The following is a 21,215-nucleotide window of genomic DNA, read 5'->3' as shown; positions in this document are numbered from 1 at the left end:
GGAAAGGAGCCGCAGTCACCAAACTCTTTGCTTTTTCAGGAAATGTGTTAATTGCAAAAGACGCCTTCCGATGCTTAGCCCCCATCCTCAGCAGCCGGACACAGTCCCTATTTTCCCAACAGCCTTCCCAAGTTCCCTGCAAGGAAACCGCAACCGCTTGGTTTGGAGGAGCGACGCCGAGATAATCAGGGCCCCCCCCCACCCCACAACTCCCCCGCCAAGAAGAGCATCAGCGCTGAATAGCCGGCTGGCCGGGAATGAAAGATCCACTCTAGCAAGCCCGTATCTATCGTTTTCGCTGCGCGGGAAATTGTGGCGGGAACGATTGACGGTTGCTCTCCTCAGGCGCCGAAGCCGCGAGTCAACGGAGCCCCGTTTCTGCCCCTCCTGGAAACCGGGATATTAGGGGACATGGTGGTGGTGGGAGGGCAACTCTTCTTGGGCTTCTTTTGTCTATCCTCGAGCAGGAAAGCCGATGGAGACCCAGAAGTCTCCGGGTACGGAGGCAGCCAAAGTCCCTGCCGCCCTTCATGAGGGGAACGGAGGGGGCTCCGGGGAAAGGAGCCGCCCGAAAGGCCAGCCCCGAGGGCGCCCTCAGCCCAGAGATCCACCGCCGCCGCTTCCGTGCTCTCGATGGCTGCCGCCAGGAGGCCGAGGGGCCCCGGGAGCTTTGCAGCCGCCTGCACCGGCTGTGCCGTCAGTGGCTGCGGCCGGAAAGGAGCAGCAAAGGGGAGATGCTGGATCTGGTGGTGCTGGAGCAGCTGCTGGCCCTGCTGCCCGCGGAGCTGGGGAGCTGGGTGAGGGAGTGCGGGGCCGAGAGCTGTTCCCAGGCGGTGGCCCTGGCCGAAGGCTTCCTGCTCAGCCAAGCCCAGAGGGAAGAGCTGCCAAAGGGGCAGCAGGTGAGGAGGGGAGAATCGGGGATCTTTCAATGCCTCCAATGAACTGATGATAGCAATGGCAGATTGAAGGCTGTCAATCTTGAGCCGGTCAGGATCAGGTGCAGAATTAGCCTGCTGACTGCCAGTAAAGGGGAGAGACCATATAAATGCATGAAATGTGGAAAGACGTTTACCTGGAAAGGACAACTTAATCGTCATGAAAGAATCTACACAGGGGAACAACCCTATAAATGCATGGAATGTGGAACGTCCTTTACATGGAAGGGACATCTTAATCGTCATGAAAGGATACACACTGGGGAGCCACTGGGCTCTGCCAGTTTTTTTCTTCTAAAGTGCCGAGCACCAAGTGTGGCACCTTTGATTGTTACAGTGGCAACCGCACAAAAGAAAATTGGAAATGCATGAGAAATGGAACCACCATCACTGAGTGTACTTACTTCTCATCAAAGGATCCACACAGGAAAAATAAATTAAATCCGGACTCACATGCGTGCACTGATCAGCCATTCGCATGGCCTGCTGGCCAACAGGGAACCGCTTGGTAGGTCTTTCTATCTTGAAGGTGTGCTTCCAATGATTCGTTTCCATTCACCAAATGAGAAGAACTCTAGGTAGAATATTTTATATTATTGTGGCAGTGCTGGCCAGCCAGAAAAAAAAAACTATTATCGTGGCTTCTCAGTTGGAAGACACGGTGGGAAAAGCAAACTCCTTCTAGGAAGCACATATCTATAATTTGAACTCCTCAATGAGGCATGCGAGCCCAGGAGACACAGGAAATTGGCAGAGAAAAGTTGCTGCTCCTTTTCCTGAGGTGCAGAAGGCCCAAGGAAGCAGACAGCCATTTCTCCACTCCTCCAAACTGGAGAAGGGGGTGTGGAGGAGCTGGGGAAGCAGTTTGGATTGCCTTGGGCTTCTTATGGCCATCCTCGAGCAGGAGACCCAATGAAGGCCTAGAGATCTCCAGGGATGGTGGCCGGCCTCAGCCCAGAAATTCAATGCCGGCGTTTCTACAGATGCTATTGCTGCCAGCCCTCCCCCCCCCACACCCATGAGATTTGCAGCCACCTGCACTAGTTATTTAATCAGTGGCTGCTACCAGAAAAGAGCAGCAAAGGCGAGATGCTGGATCTAGTGGTGCAGGAGCTGCTGTTGGTGCTGCTGCCCCCAGAGATGGGTGAGGGAATTTGTAGCCAAGAGCTGTTCCCAGACCGGGATTCAAGTCCCCTGTTCCCCAATGCCCCAAAAATGGAGCTGTTAGAGAGAAACAGGTTGTGGTGACAAACACGCCCTGCTCAGCTTCACTGACTCACTGAAGCTGCCTGAACAGGACACCCGATCCGCTTTTGGAGCATTGGGCAGCCTCAGTGATTCTGAAGGAGTCCAAGACGGCGCCCCCAAAGGCTTCTCTGCACCCGAAGCTTTTGCAAATGGACGAAATCGCTTCAAGGGAGCGATTACGCATCACTTCGGTCTTCTGTCACTTTGCCAAATATTTTGGGAGCGGAGAAGCCTGAAGGGGGCTGAGACTTCCAAAGGCTTCTCTTCTCCTTTGCCATGAGTGGAGCTGTGTGCATGGACACACATACACGCCAAGCCGCTACAGTTGGCGACTGCTGGTCTAAGTCGTCTTTTTTTTTTTAAAAAGTATTTTATTAATTTTCAAACATTAAAAAAAGAAAAACAAGAACAAAAAACACAAAACAAAAACATAAATATAAAAATACAAATAAATTTTTTTTTGCAAGACTGACCATTTACATAACACGTTACTGTGAAATTCGTATACTTCATACATTTTACTTCATCTAGTTCTATTATATCCGAGTCTGTTTTATTTTTCTGTTTGGTCTAAGTCTTCTATGGATGAAGTAGACTCAACACTCTAAAGAAGATACCCACATAAAGAAGTGGCCACCCAGCGATTAAGACAACAGAGGCCACAAAACTGGCCTGAAGAACCCTGGAGACTTTTTATTTTCTTACTTAGTAGGGTAGCCTAGAGGTAGAGCTCTTGTTTCACAATCAGAAGACCGAGTTCGATCCTAGGTAGAGGCAGAACTTTCTGGGCACAATAAGAATATATCTGCTGAACAAAACTCTACATTGGCGTCAGGAAGGGCATCCGGTCAGTAAAAACTCTAGCTCCATTCAGGTACCCAGACTCCACCCTGGAAGGGATTATGGGGTCCTTAAAAGAAGATGACTTAGTAATAAATGGATACATTGACTTGACATCTGTCTTAAGACTTCTCTTGCCATTTTTTTCATTTCCAGAAACCTCCATTCAAGCCTCTTCACTTCCCCCCCCCAACTTCGTCCATCTGTCCCAGGAACGCATTTGCATTTCCAAGAAGATTCGGGCACAGAGCAAGAGAAATGTATTCATAATCATGTTTATACTTATATCTGTTATCCAATACATGCTTGTCGAATAAAATAAAATAAAATAAATAAATCTCAGGTGCCCAGAAGCAAACATCAACCCTTCCTACCCACCACACCTTCTCTCCCCTTCACCTTCTCACCCCCCTCCCACCTCCCATCCAAAGGCTAGCCCAGCCGTGGGCTCTGAGCAGCTTTCCAACGTCATTGGCCAGGGAACGAGCACGCGCAGAAGTCCGTTATCACTCTGAGCGGAGAAGATTATGGGGGGGGTGGAGTTTCCAGGGAAAAGCTCTAGTCAGCGGGAGGAAAGGAAGAGCGCCTGTAGCGTTGTGCCACTCTAGGAAAGGGCACTCGTTGATGGAGACTCTCCAAGGCAGGAGCGATTTGCAGCTGCCCTTCCCAGGCGCGGAAGGTCCGAAGCAGCCCAGCCCCATTTCTCCCCTCCTGCAAAGCGGGCGGAGGGGCTGCTGGGCCACCTCGGACCGCCTGGGGCTTGTCTCGGCTCCCCTCGAGCAGGAGAGGCGTTCAGGCCCGGGGTCCCCAGGGATGGAGGGCGCCCTCAGCCCAGAGATCCGCCGCCGCCGCTTCCGCGCTCTCGATGGCTGCCGCCAGGAGGCCGAGGGGCCCCGGGAGCTTTGCAGCCGCCTGCACCGGCTGTGCCGTCAGTGGCTGCGGCCGGAAAGGAGCAGCAAAGGGGAGATGCTGGACCTGGTGGTGCTGGAGCAGCTGCTGGCCCTGCTGCCCGCGGAGATGGCGAGCTGGGTGAGGGAGTGCGGGGCCGAGAGCTGCTCCCAGGCGGTGGCCCTGGCCGAAGGCTTCCTGCTCAGCCAAGCCCAGAGGGAAGGGCCGCCAAAGGGGCAGCAGGTGAGGAGATCTTTCAACGCCTCCAATGAACTGATGGTAGCAATGGCAGATTGAAGGCTGTCAGTCTTGAGCCGGTCAGGATCAGGTGCAGAATTAGCCTGCTGACTGCCAGTATTTGGGGAACTAATTTCTTCTGGGAATCTTTTTGTTCCTTGAAATGCTTGTTTCCTCTTGGGAGATAATTCTGAGAGACAATTTCTTCTCCAACATCTCTTTTTCTTTCCTCTAGTGCAGGAATTAATTGGGACACTTTTTCCAGTTCAGCTGATGATATTCAAATGATTAATTCTCAATCACTCCCATAGTTCTGACTTTATTACCTAAAATGTTCAGTCATTTCACAGAATATTGTTTTCTAAAGTTAATGAAACAGTAGTGTCTTCCTTAACATTTCAGGAGTAGTTGTGATTTTCATAGCAGTTCTGTTAGTTATTGCAACAGGGCTCCTTACATCCAATATCTATCTACAATGACCAGCATTTACCCAGAAATAGCAGCTACATAGAGACCAGAGTCCCCAAGTTCTCTTATTTCGAATTAGGTTGGGGAAATACAGGTACAGAGAGAAAAAGTAAGGGAAGCAAACTAATACGGTTATGGTTCTCTGAAAGTGGATCATAAACCAGACTCTTCTGTCAGTTGCAGGAGCCGTTTATGGGTGAGATCTCCACAGAGGTCCAGGAAAGTGGATATCCATCCAGCCCTTCTCAGGAGCTGCTTTTCAGGAGGATCCAACTGGGGCCTCCTCGCCAGGTAAGAGCAGGTTTCTTCTGAGAACAGTGAAGTACAAACTTCATCTGTTCACGATCTGCTTTTATCATGAAATGCTGAATCTGTCCATTTGGACCATCTCCACCATGGAGGCTATAATATATCCAAATGTCTAGAAATGGGTAAAACGGTTAGATACAATGAGTTATTAGATGGGGGAGGGAATCTCAAAACAAGGGAAGAATTGATGGAACAAGGTACTTCTATAGACTGGTGGCCATATAATCAAATTAAATCCCGATATAAAAAAGATGAGGAATTTGGCATATAGATATGAGCATAAATGGATTTGACAAGATATGGATGGGTACAGATGACAAAATACTAGCCAAATTATATAATTATTTATTGGAGTACAATATGGCAGAGGAAGTAGTTAAAGAACCGATGTTAGCATGGGCCAAAAATATCGGACAGAATATAAATCTGAACGAATGGGATTCAATATGGACTAATAATCTTAAAATGACAAAGGCGACAGTTTACAAGGAAAATCAATACAAGCTGTTTTATAGATGGCACATGGCCCCAGCCAGGATAGCGAAGATCTACCCCAATTCGAGCCCTAAATGTTGGAAATGTGATCATCAGCAGGGTACTTTCTATCACTGCTGGTGGACTTGTAATCAGGCACAAAAATTCTGGAGGATGATATGGATGTGGATTAGGGAAATAATAAAAGAAAATTTTGATTTCGAACCAAAAGCTTTTCTCCTGGGAATCCTGAAAATTGAATATGCAAAAAAGAAAAAGTACTTAATTATACATATACTGACAGCCGCTAGAATTTCCTTTGCCCAGTATTGGAAAGAAAAACAAATACCACCTCAAGAACATGTTATTGGGAAAATACTGGAGTGCGCCGAAATGAACAAATTGACTTTAGAAATTAATGACAGAGAAGATTCAGAATTTTATAGCGCGTGGGTCATGTGGTATGAATGGATGAAGAAAAGAAATAAAGAAGGAAATAGAGTATAGGGACTAAGTATTAATTAATCAGCAAAGATCATAGAGAAATGAACAATATTACATGTATGTTTAGAGATTGGAGCACTATTATCCTTAATTGTTTTAAAATTAAACTTAACTTTAAGAAACAATATCAAACAAAAGACAAGTAAAAAAAACGTGTGTGTATATATATATATATATATATATATATATATATATATATATATATATATATATATATATATATATATATATATATATGCATATTCTTTCTAGCCAGGTTTTACCTACGTAAACTAAGTTGTTCTACAGCCCTGGTTCTGTGAAATCTCATTCACAAGTTTCTGGGCCTTTTTTCTGCTGACAAACTGCAACTCTGTGTTGCTCTCTGGGAGACTCAGATAGCTATTTCTGCCTTTTAAGGCGTCATCGGTGAGCCACACCCACTTCTCAGATATCCTCAGATATCCATTGCACCTTTACAGGGAGGATATCTCTTTTCATTCTGATTGGTTGGGAGTCCCAGTATGTGTTTATTGGCCATACACCCGAAGCCAAGCCAATAAACACATACTGGGACTCCCAACCAATCAGAATGAAAAGGTGGAGCCATCCCAGAATACCAGCACCAGCTTTGAAATACCAACGTCAGTTAGTGCAAAATGACTGCTGACATAAGCCTGATGATGGCAGATGGGATTCTGCCGAAACGTCGCTTCTTCCCTTTTAGGGATATATCCACAATTACACGGGAAGAAACCCGAAATATTAACTATACACACATACATACCTGTGAAAACTTACATAAACATATATATATATGTATGTATGTATTTGCACCACTGAACCGAAAATGTACTGAGTATATCACTATTTTTTATAATAAAAATCAAATAAAAAAAAAATGCTGAATCTGTGTCCATTTGAACTCAATGTCCCCCCAGAATGTCCTGCTGAACCACACTCAGCGTTCAAGATTGTTCTTGAGTTGCAAACATAAGAAAATTTGTAGACTTCATTGTATTAGACAATTTGAACATTAGAAATTATTAGAAAATTTGTTCGGTGGAAAGGGTTTAATACGTCATATTTTTCAGAAGAGTGCTGAAAACTAGTTAGAAATTAAGACCAAGAATTTAAAGGATAGGAATAAGATTAAAAACTGCATGAATCCCATGAAGATAAAACCCTAAGTGTACGTTAAATAGCTGCAACTCTAAGACTGTTAGCTAAGCGACTTGGGAATTTCTAGGCTCATTGCCAACATTTTAAAATAGGTTAAGAAACAATTTTAGTGGGTGTGTCATATTTACTTAGGAGTTTGCTAGCCTAGGGGACTCTGCTCCCCGAAACCTCCTTGCTGGATTATTCTGGCCCAGTGGGAAGCTCTGCAATGGTGGCTGTGTTGCCATTCAGCCTGGATGCACCTAAGCCATGATTTGTGGAACTACAAATTCCCAGCCCCAAAGACTATGTGGAGATGCAGTCCTAAGTCTGTTTCCGGTAAGAAAACGTCCATTTAGTTCCTTGCAAACTTCTGTTCCCATTTTGTGCGGTAAGAGAGAAAACTTGCAAGTCTTTCCTGGTAATGTCTGCCAAGGAACATTTTCTTTCTCTTTCAGGGATCTGATCCGTTTGAGGAGGTGACTGTGGACTTCACGCTGGAGGAGTGGGAGCTGCTAGATTCTGGTCAGAAAACCTTATGCAGAGAAGTCATGTGGGAAAATTTGAAGAATATCACTGCTCTGGGTAAGGCCATGCTTTGCTCTGGCTTCCATTCATTGGGGGAGGTTTTTTTCAGTTGGGGATGATTAGCTATTTACACTCAGATGCTTAAGGTGATTGTCCCTCCTTAAGGCCTTGGTAGAAATTCAAAATTGGTTTTGAATTTAATAACAGCTGCCAGGTTACTGGTGGCACAGTACTGGAAGAAGGAAGATCCACCCACCATTGAGAAATGGACACTAAAAGTTGTGCATTTGGCAGAGATGGCGAAAATTTCATCATACCTTAAAGACCATTCAAATGAAAGATACATATCGGAATGGAGAAGATGGATTGACTATATACAAAAAAAGTATCCGAACAAGAAGATTCATATAGCTTATGAATGAAATATTTTTAAGTAGTTAATGTTTATAGTTTTTTGAGTTATAAGGAGTTAAAGACTTAGGGAGAATATGAATGCAATAATTTATTAGCATATTTTAGCTTTTTAACATTTAGCTTTATGTTTGTGAATGTTATACCCTGTGCTTGTTCTGGGAAGTCTAGGGAGGGGGTGGGGGGAAGGAGAGATGGGAGGCAGGGGGGTGGGAGGGGTTGAGGGGGGAAGGGTGGGGCGGGAGAAAATGTTTGTATTTCCTATAAAACTTTTCAATTAAAAAAAAAAGGCCTTGGCAGAAATAATCACCTTAGACTCGGAAAATGTCCCACATGCACCATGGCTGAATAGATTAACCAATCAGCCCCAAAGCCTTCATATATTTCTTGGCCGAAAAATTCCTTGTATATCATCAGGATTTCCTATATAACAATTTGCAGCCTTCACATTCTAGCTACACACATAGTTGGTGCCAAACTTAGAACATGTGATTTTGATTTTGATTAGAATGGTTAATTTCTAATTGTAACATAAATATTTCTTTTTTTTTTTCCAAGGAGATGATGGGCTGGAAAATGAGAATAGCAGGCAAGCAAGATTAAAGACAGAGAAGTGTGAAGTTGAAGAAGTGATACTTGGCCATGAACAAGACATAAGAATGGAGAATGGCGGGGAGAAGTCATCCACTTCTGTTCCTGTTGGAATCCCTAGCTTCCTGTCCCAGCAAGACCTGGAAGAAAAGAAAAAGGAAAAATATGGGAAAAAAGAGAAAAATCAATTGGATTTACATGAATGTGGCATAAACCAGACTGAAGGGGAAATGTATGAAGAATACAGCAAAAGCAAATCACATACTTTTGTAAAATCTGGGCAGGATTCCAGTTTGAGCGGAGAGATGAAACTATGCATGGAGTGTGGAAAGATATTCATTAGCAAGAATACACTTATTCTACATCAAAGGATCCACACTGGGGAGAGACCACATAAATGTATGGAGTGTGGAAAAAGCTTTATCCAGAAAGGGCATCTTAATTCTCATAACAAGGTCCACACAGGGGAGAAACCATATAAATGTATGACATGTGGAAAGACCTGTACAAGAAAAGAACATCTTAATCTTCATGAAAGGATACACACTGGAGAGAAACCACATAAATGCCTCAAATGTGGAAAGACATTTACCCGTAAGGGACATCTTAATCATCACAAAAGGATCCACACTGGGGAGAGACCACATAAATGCACAGAATGTGGAAAGAGTTTTATTACCAATGTTCGTCTTATTTGCCACCAAATAATCCACACAGGGAAGAGACCATATAAATGCATGAAATGTGGAAAGACGTTTACCTGGAAAGGACAACTTAATCGTCATAACAGAATCCACACAGGGGAGAGACCATATAAATGCATGGAATGTGGAACATCCTTTACACAGAAGGGACATCTTAATCGTCATGAAACTATACACACAGGGGAGGGACCATATAAATGCATGAAATGCGGAAAGACGTTTACCTGGAAAGGACAACTTAATCGTCATGAAAGAATCCACACAGGGGAGGGACCATATAAATGTGTGGAATGCGGAAAGACATATACACGAAAAGGAAATCTTAATCTTCATGAAAGGATACACACTGGAAACAAACCACATAAATGCAAGGAGTGTTGAAAGATCTTTACTCAGAAAGAAAAACATAATCGTCATGAAAGGATACACACTGGGGAGCCACTGGGCTCTGCCAGTTTTTTTCTTCTAAAGTGCCAAACACGAAGTGTGAAAAGAGCTTTAATGACTACAGCACCTTTGATTGTTACAGTGGCATCTGCACAAGAGAAAATTGGAAATGAATGAGAAGTGGAACCACCATCACTGAGTGCGCTTACTTCTCATCAAAGGATCCACACAGGAAAAATAAATGAAATCCATGGATTGAAGTTTATTCTCAAGAGTCAACTTAATCATCATCCAAGGATCCAGACGTGGTAGGAAGCTTATTAATTCATGGAATGTGCAAAGATCTTTGGTTTGTATTGGAATCTTATTTATCTTTGATGTAGCTACACAGGAGAAAAAGTAGAAGCACTGGAATTTGAAAATTGCTGATGGGGGATCAGTGACCTCACTTATCATAAGATGATGCTGTACTTGAGGAAAATGCTTGTTTCCTTGCTGAGATAATTCATTAAATTCAAACCTATGTTCATCTCCCACATCTCTGAGGATGTAAGAAATTCCCAAGATTAAGGGTTTCTCTACCCACCCTTTCTTTTCTCTAGTGCAGAAATTTGAGACCCTTTTTCCTTTTTAGCTGATATTCTTCAAAGTATTCATGCTCATTGATAATATAGCAATGCATGCTGGGAAGCCAAACTCCATTTCCTTTGGCATTTGGAGATGGCAGAAGGAGCCATTTTAATCTTTGGCACGTCGTCATCGAAGAACAAACTCACATCCCACACACACGGCATGGCTGGTGAGATTCAAACTGCTTATATTTATTGTTATGTTCAGCAGTAGCTTAATATTGTCTATTTTATATTTGATTTCCACTATATGTATTCTTATTTCCCTGAGCTTCGCCATACCCTATTCTCCAATAAAGCATTCAGATCTACACCCACCATCTATTTTATTGGAGGATAGGTGGGTTGAGCTGTCTGTTAAGTTGCACACAGACTAACGTGCAGTGGGGACTGTTGTGCGCCAGCTGCCAGCAGAGCTGGCGGCAGACTCGGACAATGAGGTGGTTGAGGAGGAACTTAGTCCTGGAGTCTGGGGAAGGCTCTGATGGAGGCTCTGCATAGGAAGCAGAGATAGAGCCAGGGGCATCCAACATTTATTTATTTATTTATTTATTTATTTATTTATTTATTTACTTACTTACTTACTTACTTACTTACTTACTTACTTACTTACCTACTTACTTACTTACTTACTTACTTACCAACCAAAAATTTATATGCCGCCCTTCTCCCTAAGGACTCGGGGCGGTGAACACAAGTTAAAAACATACAATAATAAAAGATCAAAATGATTAAAACCCAGTTAAAATAACGACAATCAAAATAAGAAATCAAAATAAGAAATAAACATTCCCCAGCTACCTTCAGAGTCAGAGATAAGCAGGGAAGAGGAATAGCTGGGACCTGTTCCAGATGTGCATATGTGCAGAGCTGTCAGGAGAGGAGAACAATTGACCATGGGCCGACTCAGAAAGAAAGGCACATTGGGACGCTGGATGGCCCCTCCCTGGCTCGGGAATAAATAGAAGCAAAAGGGGAAGGGTATCGTAGGAGATAACTGTTTGTATTTCCTTCAGAAGATTTGTTTATTGGGATTCATGTCTGTTTAAGAGAGTTTAATTTAAGCTTTGTGGCTAGCAGTTCCCGGCCTGGCATTTATCCAAGGAGCGAATAAGATCTGTATTTCAGTTAACCCTTGGAAGGATTATTTCCTGGACTTTTCTGTGTGTGAATGCCATGAATTCCCAGTAACTAAATAAAGGGGTTTTTCCATACAAGGAGTCTGTTTCCTGGTTCTTCTAAGTCTGGGTCAGAACAAGGACAGAACAGGCTGTTTCTCTTCTTTACCATCAGTGAGAAAAGACTTCTATGGAACACAGATAGGGGTGTGGAAATGACTTTGGGAGACGGGGAAGAGTCACAGTCTGGACAACCACCATTCAAAAGATATCCTCATCCCCAGAAGGAGACGGATAGAGTGGGGCACTGGAAGAATGGCAGAAGAAACTCCCCCTGTGGTATTGCTGAATGTGTGAAGGTGGCTTTCATATTTGCAGGAGGCTGAAGAGTGGCTCTTTCAGTCGGTCTTCTTCTGCTTGAGTCCAGATCACTATTTCAGCTGTGTATCTAATGACTAATTGCCCAGGTGTTAATTACCTTGATGTATTTCCTCCATTGAGCTTGGACCTCGTCCACTACGAGGTGAAAAGACCAGACCCCGGAGCCTCTGCCCACCAGCCTTCTGATTCCCAGCCCCGCACCTTATACAAACCCCAAGTGGGGGCTGTATTGAAGGCTGTGAATCCCAGCAAAGCTGCAGGTCCAGATGGAGTGCTGGGGATAGTGGTAAAGACCTGTGCCGACCAATTAGTAGGGATCCTGACAAGGATATTTAACATCTCCCTGCAAATGGCCAATGTTCTATCATGCTTGGAAACAGCCACTATTGTCCCAATCCTGAAGAAAACAGTAATTAACTGCCTAAATGACTACAGACCAGTGGTGGGTTTATACTGGTTCACACTGGTTCGGATGAACCGGTATCAGTAAATTTGCCTGGGTCTCCAACCTGTTGCTGGCTGTTGGCTGGCCATGCCCTCCCTGCTTGCTCCGTCCCACCCCGCCCAATCACTCCTCACTTCTACTGTGTGGGTCCTCGCTTGTAGCTTGCCTGCCTGAAGCGCTGTGCCCCAACTGAGCGGTCCTGATCTGCCTGCCAGGTAAGCCTGCGAGTCGCAGCCTAGCTAGCTGCCACTGTCCCCCCCCCCACACCATTCCAGCCTGCCTCCCCTACTCCCTTGCCCACAGCACTGCCATGCTTCCCTGTCTTCCACGCGACCTTCCCGACAGTCCCCATGGCCAGACATACTTGCAAAAGCCTCCCATCCTCCCTTCCCCACAGCCCGCAGCTGGGTGGCCCCGACATGCTTGCCTGCCTTCCACATGGCCTTCCTGGTGTCCCCGTGGCCAATTTACAAAGGCAGGCAAGTGGGCCTGGCCATGGGAACCACCGGGATGGCTGCGTGGGAGGCAGGCAAGCATGTTAGGGCTGCCTGGCCATAGGGAAGGGAGCTAGCAGTCTACTCAGTTCCCCACAGTCCTGCCGTGCTTGCCTGCCTTCTATGCAACCTTCCTGATGGTCCCCCATACCCGATTGTCATCTGAGGTCAGGTCACACATCCAGTCCGTGACAGGCGACACGCTGCTTTAATACCATATTAACATCAAATATCATTATTCTCTTCATATATATACTAACAATGTTCATCTTATTTATAACTCTCTCTTAATATATTTTCTACTTATTTTTTGTCTCTTTCATTTCCAAACTATTTTTATTCTCTAACCATTGATAAAATACTTCCTCTATTATATAATATTCAGTTTGCTCTATTTAATTGCTAATGTTAATTTATTAATTTCTGCACATTCTAATATTTTCCTTATCATCTTCTCTTCAATAGGAATCTCCACTTTTCTAGCTCCAGTTAATACATGCATAATTAAATATACACTCTCTTTATTATAGCTTTCCAATAAAAGTCCTAACAGAAATATTTCTGGTTTCAACTCAATACGTTGTATCATCTCTTCCAACCAAGTCTTAATTTTTCCCCAGTACTTCTTTGCTTCTTCACATGTCCACCACATATGATAGTAAGATCCAGGTAGTTGATGACACTTCCAACATTTAGCTGATTTATATTTAAACATCTTTGCCAACCTCGCTGGTGGTAAATGCCATCTGTAAAACATCTCATACAAATTCTCTTTATATGTGGTTGACATGATTAATTTATAATTCCTATCCCACAATTTCTGCCATTTATCCAATTGCAAATTGGGCCCACAATACTTGCTGATGTTATCACTCCACCTTGTTTTAAATCTCTTTCATGGATGTTTTTTATCAAGTGGGATCCATTCAATAACTGCCTTGGTCCACCTGCCATTGGTTCTTCTTGCTACGCGACCAGCCCATTTCCATTTCAGTTCTTTTCCTTTCTTGATGATATTGTATACTTTCATTTGTTCTCTAATCCAGAGTTGCCAAAAGGGGCAGTCATCATGTACACATGCGTGTCCGCAAACAGGTACGTGAGCAAACAAGGCCAGTGCCCACGCAACGCTTGTAGTGATGCTAGTGCCCGCATGATACTCATGGTGATGGTAGCATCTGGGCGACACTTGCTGTGTCCCCAGTGCCCCAAGACACAGTTACCCCAGCACCCCCACACTTGGGGCAACATTAGCACCAGTGGGGATGTGCACGCCACTCACGCTGGAGCGGGGTGTGCTTCCAATGATTCGTTTCCATTCACCAAATGAGAAGAGCTCTAGGTAGAATATTTTATATGATTGTGGCAGTGCTGGCCAGCCAGAAAAAAAAAAACTATTATCGTGGCTTCTCAGTTGGAAGATGCGGTCGGTGAGAAAAGCAAGGTCCTTCTAAGAAGCACATATCTATAGTTTGAACTCCTCAACGAGGCATGTGAGCCCAGGAGCGCACAGGAAATTGGCTGGGAAAAATTGCCATTGCTTTTCCTGAGGTGCAGAAGGCCCGAGGAAGCAGACAGCCATTTCTCTCCTCCTCCAAACTGGAGAAAGGGGTGTGGAGGAGCTGGGGAAGCAGTTCGGATTGCCTTGGGCTTCTTTTGGCCATCCTCGAACAGGAGACCCAATGGAGGCCTAGAGATCTCCAGGGATGGTGGGCGTCCTCAGCCCAGAGATTCAACGCCGGCGTTTCTATGGGTGCTATTGCTGCCAACCCTCCCCCCCTCCCCCATGAGGTTTGCAGGCACCTGCACTGGTTATTTGATCAGTGGCTGCCGCTGGAAAAGGCGAAATGCTGGATCTAGTGGTGCAGGAGCTGCTAGCCTGCTGCTGGCCCTGCTGCCCCCGGAGATGGGTGAGGGAATGCGGAGCCAAAAGCTGTTCCCAGACCGGGCCTCAGGTCCCCTGTTCTCCGATGCTTCCAAAATGGAGAACCTAGAGAGAAACAGGCTTGTGGTGACAAGCTCACCCTGCTCAACTTCGCTGACTCACTGAAGGTATCTCCGCAGGACACCCGATCTGCTTTTGGAGCATTGGGCAGCCTCGGTGAGTCTGAAGGAGCCCGAGACTTTGCCCCGAAAGGCTTTCCTTCTCCGCACCAGCAGCTTTTGCAAATGGATGAAATTGCTTCAAGGGAGCGATCACGTTTAGGCCTTCTCTTCTCTTTTGCAGTGAGTGGAGCTGCACGCATAGACACACAAATACACGCCAAGCCGCAAAGGTTGGGGACTGTTGGTCTAGGTCAGGGGTTGGCAATTGTGGCTCTTTTATAACCAAGCTTGGCTGTCTCAGGAATTCTGGGAGTTGAAGTCCACAGGTTGTAAAAGAGCCACAATTGCCCACCCCTGGTCTAGGTCTTATATGCATGAAGTAAAAAAAAAGGGCAGACTCAACACTCTAAAGAAGATGCCCCCACAGAAAAGTGGCCACCCAGCTATTAAGGCAACAGAGAGGCTACCAAACGGGCCTAAACAACTCCAGAGACTTTTTATTCCCTTACTTAGTAGGGTAGCCTAGAGGTAGAGCTCTTGCCTCACAATCAGGAGACTGAGTTTGATCCTAGGTAGAGGCAGATCTTTCTCTCTCTGGGCTCAGTAAGAATATGTCTGCTGAACAAAACTCTGCATTGGTGCCAGGAAGGGCATCCAGTCAGTTAAAACTGTAGCTCCATTATGTCCAGACTCCACCCTGGAAGAGATTATGGGGTCCTTAAAAGATGATGATGATTTAGTTTAGGACTCCTCTTGCCATTGTTGTCATTTCCAGAACCCTCCATCAAGTCTCTCCCCATCCCCCCCCCCAACTTCTTCCATCTGTCCCAGGAACGCATTTGCATTTCCAAGAAGATTCGGGCACAGAGCAAGAGAAATGTATTCATAATCATGTTCATACTTATATCTGTTATCCAATACATGCTTGACTAAATAAAATAAAATAAAATAAAATAAATCCCAGGTGCCCAGAAGCAAACATCAACCCTCCCTCCCTACCCACCACACCTTCTCTCGCCTTCCCCCCCTCCCCCCTCCCCCGCATCAAAAGGCTAGGCCAGGCCTGGGCTCTGAGCAGCTTTCCAACGTCATTTGGGCAGGGAACGAGCATGCGCAGAAGACCGTTGTCATCACTCCGAGCCGAGAAGATTGAGGGGGGGTTGGGGGGGTGGAGTTCCCCAGGGAAAAGCTCTCTAGCCAGCGGGAGGAACGGAGGTGCGCCTGTAGCGGCTCTGCCTCTCTAGGAAGGGGCACTCGTTGATGGAGACTCTCCAAGGCAGGAGCGATTTGCAGCTGCCCTTCCCAGGCGCGGAAGGTCCGAAGCAGCCCAGCCCCGTTTCTCCCCTCCTGCAAAGCGGGCGGAGGGGCTGCTGGGCCACCTCGGACCGCCTGGGGCTTGTCTCGGCTCCCCTCGAGCAGGAGAGGCGTTCAGGCACGGGGTCCCCAGGGATGGAGGGCGCCCTCAGCCCAGAGATCCGCCGCCGCCGCTTCCGCGCTCTCGATGGCCGCCGCCAGGAGGCCGAGGGGCCCCGGGAGCTTTGCAGCCGCCTGCACCGGCTGTGCCGTCAGTGGCTGCGGCCGGAAAGGAGCAGCAAAGGGGAGATGCTGGACCTGGTGGTGCTGGAGCAGCTGCTGGCCCTGCTGCCCGCGGAGATGGCGAGCTGGGTGAGGGAGTGCGGGGCCGAGAGCTGTTCCCAGGCGGTGGCCCTGGCCGAAGGCTTCCTGCTCAGCCAAGCCCAGAGGGAAGGGCCGCCAAAGGGGCAGCAGGTGAGGAGGGGAGAATCGGGGAATCTTTCAACGCCTCCAATGAACCGATGGTAGCAATGGCAGATTGAAGGCTGTCAGTCTTGAGCCGGTCAGGATCAGGTGCAGAATTAGCCTGCTGACTGCCAGTATTTGGGGAACTAATTTCTTCTGGGAATCTCTTTGTTTTTATCTAACCTGTAGGGGCTTTTTTCAGTCATTTCACAGAATATTGTTTTCTAAAGTTAATGAAACAGTAGTGTCTCCCTGAATACTTGTGATTTTCATAGCAGTTCCTTTAGTTATCGCAACAGGGCTCCTTACATCCAATATCTATCCACAATGACCAGCATTTACCCAGAAATACCAGCCCCATAGAGAGCAGAGTCCCCAAGTTCTCTTATTTCGAATTAGGTTGGGGAAATACAGGTACAGAGAGAAAAAGTAAGGGAAGCAAACTAATACGGTTCTGGTTCCCTGAAAGTGGATCATAAACCAGACTCTTCTGTCAGTTGCAGGAGCCGTTTATGGGGGAGATCTCCACAGAGGCCCAGGAAAGAAGAGATCCATCCACCCCTTCTCAGGAGCTGCTTTTTAGGAGTATCCAACTGGGGCCTCTTTGCCAGGTAAGTGCAGGTTTCTTCTGAGAGCAGTGGAATACAAACTCCATCCGTTCATGATCTGTTTTTACCATCAAATGCTGAATTTGTAACCATTTGGACTCATTGTCCCCCCAGAATGTCCTGCTGAGCCACACACAGCATTCAAGATTGTTTTTGAGTTGCAAACAAGAGAAAATTTGTAGGCTTCATTGTATTAGACAATTTGAAAATTAGAAATTATTAGAAAATTTGTTTTTTTTTTTAAAAAAAAATGATTTATATGCCGCCCTTCTCCGGAGACTCAGGGCGGCTTACAATGCGTTAAGCAATAGCCTTCATACTTTTGTATATTTATACAAAGTCCGCTTATTGCCCCCACAAACTGGGCCCTCATTTTGATGTTTGATGGAAAGAGTTTAATATGTCATATTTATATGTTAGCTAAATTACTTGGGATTTCTAGGCTCATTGCCAACATTTTAAAACAGGTTAAGAAAAATTTCTAGTGGGTGTGTCATATTTACTTAGGAGTTTGCTAGCCTACGAGAGTTTGCTCTCCGAAACCTCCTTGCTGGGTTATTCTGGCCCAGTGCGAAGCTCTGCAATGGTGGCTGTGTTGCCATTCAGCCTGGATGCACCTAAGCCATGATTTGTGGAACTACATATTCCCAGTCCCAAAGACTATGTGGAGATGCAGTCGTAAATCTGTTTCCGGTACGAAAATGTCATTGAGTTCCTTTGAACTTCTGTTCCCATTTTGTGCGGTAAGAGAGAAAACTTGCAAGTCTTTCCTGGTAATGTCTGCCAAGGAACATTTTCTTTCTCTTTCAGGGATCTGGTCCATTTGAGGAGGTGACTGTGGACTTCACGCTGGAGGAGTGGGAGCTGCTAGATTCTGGTCAGAAGACCTTGTGCAGAGAAGTCATGTGGGAAAATTTGAACGATATGGCTGCTCTGGGTAAGGCCATGCTTTGCTCTGGCTTCCATTCATTGGGGGAGGTTTTTTTCAGTGGAGGATGACTAGCTATTTACACTCAGATGCTTAAGGTGATTGTCCCTCCTTAAGGCCTTGTCAGAAATACTCACCATAGACTCTGAAAATGTCCTAGATGCTCCATGGCAGTGGCTGAACGGATTGACCAATCAGCACCAAAACCTTCATATATGTCTTGGCCTAAAAATTCTTTATATACCATCAGGATATCCTAGATAACAGTTTGCAGCCTTCACATCCTAGCTAGACACATAGCTGCCACCAAACCTAGAATGGGGGAGACCCCCCCCCCCCTTTCACCATTCTAATTGTAACTGAAATATTTCTTTTCTTTTTTCCAAGGAGATGATGGGCTGGAAAATGAGAATAGCAAGCAAGGAAGGTTAAAGACAGAGAAGTGTGAAGTTGAAGAAGTGACACTTGCCCATGAAGAGGACATAAGAATGGAGAATGGAGGGGAAAAGTCATCCACTTCTGTTCCTGTTGGAATCCCTAGCTTCCTGTCCCAGCAAGACCTGGAAGAAAAGAAAAAGGAAAAATATGGGGAAAAAGAAAAAAATCAATTGGATTTACATGAATGTGAGACAAACCAGGCCGAAGGGAAAATGTATGAAATGTATGAAAAATATGTCAGTCATTCTTTCTCTCTTCCTTTACTAAAGGAACTATACAGCAAAAGCAAACCACATACCTTTGTAAAATCCGGGAGAGATTCCAGTCGGAGCAGAGAGATGAAACTATGCATGGAGTGTGGAAAGAGATTCATTAGCAAGAGTAAACTTATTCTCCACCAAAGGATCCACACTGGGGAGAGACCACATAAATGCATGGAGTGTGGAAAAAGCTTTACCCAGAAAGGGCATCTTAATTCTCATAACAAGATCCACACAGGGGAAAAACCATATAAATGCACGGAGTGTGGAAAGGGCTTTTCCGAGAAGAAAGAAGTTACTCGCCACCAAAGGATCCATACAGGGGAAAAACCGTATAAATGCCTGGAATGTGGAAAGAGCTTTACTCAGAAAGGACCACTTATTTCTCATGAAAGGATTCACACCGGTGAGAGGCCATATCAATGCATGGAGTGTGGAAAGAGCTTTATCCAGAAAGGACAACTTAATTGTCATGAAAAAATCCACAGAGGGGAAAGACCATATAAATGCATGGAATGTGGAAAGGGCTTTACTCGGAAAGGATATCTCATTTCTCATGAAAGGATCCACACAGGGGAGAGACCATATAAATGCACGGAGTGTGGAAAGGGCTTTTCCAAGAAGAAAGAAGTTACTCGCCACCAAAAGATCCATACAGGGGAAAGACTGTATAAATGCCTGGAATGTGGAAAGAGCTTTACTCAGAAAGGATATCTCATTGCTCATGAACGGATCCACACCGGTGAGAGGCCATATCAATGCATGGAGTGTGGAAAGAGCTTTATCCAGAAAGGACAACTTAATTGTCATGAAAGAATCCACAGAGGGGAGAGACCATATAAATGCATGGAATGTGGAAAGGGCTTTACTCGGAAAGGATATCTCATTTCTCATGAAAGGATCCACAGAGGGGAGAGACCTTACAAATGCATGGAATGTGGAAAGAGCTTTTATGACATGACAAGCGCTTCTCATCACCAAAGGATCCATGTAGGAGGGAAAGAACTGAAGATGGATCAGTGGGCTAATTTTTCATAGGATGACCCATTCAGGAGGGTCACCATAGAGACAGTAAAAGAGAATGGGCGAGTTAATGAAAATGCACTATTGTCTCACTCATCTAACACTTTCTGCACATATTCTCAGATATGGGGCACATAGAATCTCTTTGAAAGTTGGTTATCTTGGTATTGTTTTAGTGCTGGGCATGTGATCCCTCAGTGGTTCAATCCCTAGTCATCTCACGGTTGGGCTATCGTAATGCACTCATGGGGTACCGTCGAGGAGCATTTGGAGCTACAAGTGGTGCAGAGTGCAATGGCCTGGATAGTTTTGGGAACCCCCAAAATGGCCTCTGTAACACTGTTGTTCCGTGAGTTATATTAGTTGCCAGTGTGCTTCAGGGTATAATTTAAGGCATTGGTGATCATCTTTAAAGCCCTTCATGGTGTGGATCCAGGTTACCTTGAGGTACCATCTCACCCCACTGGGATTGATCTGCCCCATTCGGGCCAGCAGAGGAGGCATGCTGTGAGTCCCGCCAGCCTGATTATTCTGACTGGTAGGGTCCAGGAGGAGGGCCTCCTATGCTGTTGGTCCTGCTTTCTCGAACATCTTACCCCCCCCTCTCCCTGCTCAATGTGTGGTTAGCCCCAATCCTCCTTTCATAAGATCCTAAAGAGCTGGCTCTGTCAGTTGTCCTGGGGGCCTAATGGGGGAACAGCACAGTGGAGGAGATTGATCAAGTAACAACAGACCCCATTTTGCCCCCACCTCCCAATCAGGGATGGGTTCTACTTACCTTTACTACCGGTCTGCAATGGGGCTGCGTGCAAGCGCATGTGCAGAAGTGTTTTGATGTCGTCGGGGTTGGTGGGCGGAGCCTCCTGCCAGTTTTACTACCAGTTCTATAGAACTGGTACGAACCGGGGGCAACCCACCCACTGCTCCCAATGTGTCCTTGACTTTAATCTTTGGTTTTAATTTATTCAGGATTTAATGTAGATGTATTTTTATGTCTGTGAGCCACCCAGAGTTACCTTATGGTAAGATGGGTGGCGAAGGTAGAGAGAGAGGGAGGGAGAGAAAGAAAGAAAGAAAGAAAGAAAGAAAGAAAGAAAGAAAGAAAGAAAGAAAGAAAGAAAGAAGAAAGAAAAAAGAAAAAAAAATGAAATCAGATTAGTCAGGTTGGATGTGATGTGGCAGCCAAGAGAGGTGGAACAAGAAGAAAAGTCACACTGCATAGCTAAAGAAAGAAGTGAGTGGAAAAAGAAATTTTTAATTTTTTTTTCATCTTCATGGAATGAAATTCCTGTAAGTTTTTAGGAATTTCTTCAGAGAGGATCTGCCTAGGGCTGCTGTGTTAGGTATATGTAAAGGCCTACGTAACTCCAAACTGCATGTTTTTTGTAAACCTAACATACATTGACCAAAACCTCACATTCCC

General features: G+C 45.4%; 2 protein-coding genes across 6 annotated transcripts; both read left to right on the top strand.

The window, feature by feature from the left end:
* The first annotated feature begins 201 nt into the window (after positions 1–201).
* LOC148115740 (zinc finger and SCAN domain-containing protein 9-like) lies at positions 202–3,137 on the top strand. The gene has a single exon (XM_087884130.1). It carries the CDS (start codon positions 531–533, stop codon positions 939–941), a length of 411 nt encoding a protein of 136 aa, XP_087740256.1. The 5' UTR covers positions 202–530; the 3' UTR covers positions 942–3,137.
* A 137-nt stretch (positions 3,138–3,274) lies between these two features.
* Positions 3,275–19,948, top strand: LOC117657147 (uncharacterized). 5 transcript variants are annotated; one of them, XM_087884002.1, is made up of 5 exons: positions 3,275–4,154; positions 4,794–4,907; positions 7,502–7,628; positions 8,541–9,495; positions 18,877–19,948. In XM_087884002.1, exons 1-5 carry the CDS (start codon positions 3,648–3,650, stop codon positions 19,805–19,807), a joined length of 2,634 nt encoding a protein of 877 aa, XP_087740128.1. In that variant the 5' UTR covers positions 3,275–3,647; the 3' UTR covers positions 19,808–19,948. The 5 variants fall into 5 exon arrangements, with proteins under 5 accessions (XP_087740128.1, XP_087740127.1, XP_087740126.1 ...); XM_087884001.1 differs by lacking the exons at positions 3,275–4,154; positions 4,794–4,907; positions 7,502–7,628; positions 8,541–9,495 and adding exons at positions 15,872–16,544; positions 17,039–17,146; positions 17,954–18,080 and having other exon boundaries at positions 18,462–19,948; XM_087884000.1 differs by lacking the exons at positions 3,275–4,154; positions 4,794–4,907; positions 7,502–7,628; positions 8,541–9,495 and adding exons at positions 15,872–16,544; positions 17,039–17,146; positions 17,954–18,080 and having other exon boundaries at positions 18,459–19,948.
* The last annotated feature ends 1,267 nt before the right edge of the window (positions 19,949–21,215 follow it).

Source organism: Pantherophis guttatus, chromosome 2 (assembly GCF_059756535.1).
Source record: "Pantherophis guttatus breed Tessera chromosome 2, ASM5975653v1, whole genome shotgun sequence".
Lineage (NCBI taxonomy): Eukaryota > Metazoa > Chordata > Lepidosauria > Squamata > Colubridae > Pantherophis > Pantherophis guttatus.
The sequence above is the reverse complement of the archived record's forward strand: the minus strand, read 5'-3'. Positions and strand labels throughout refer to the sequence as shown.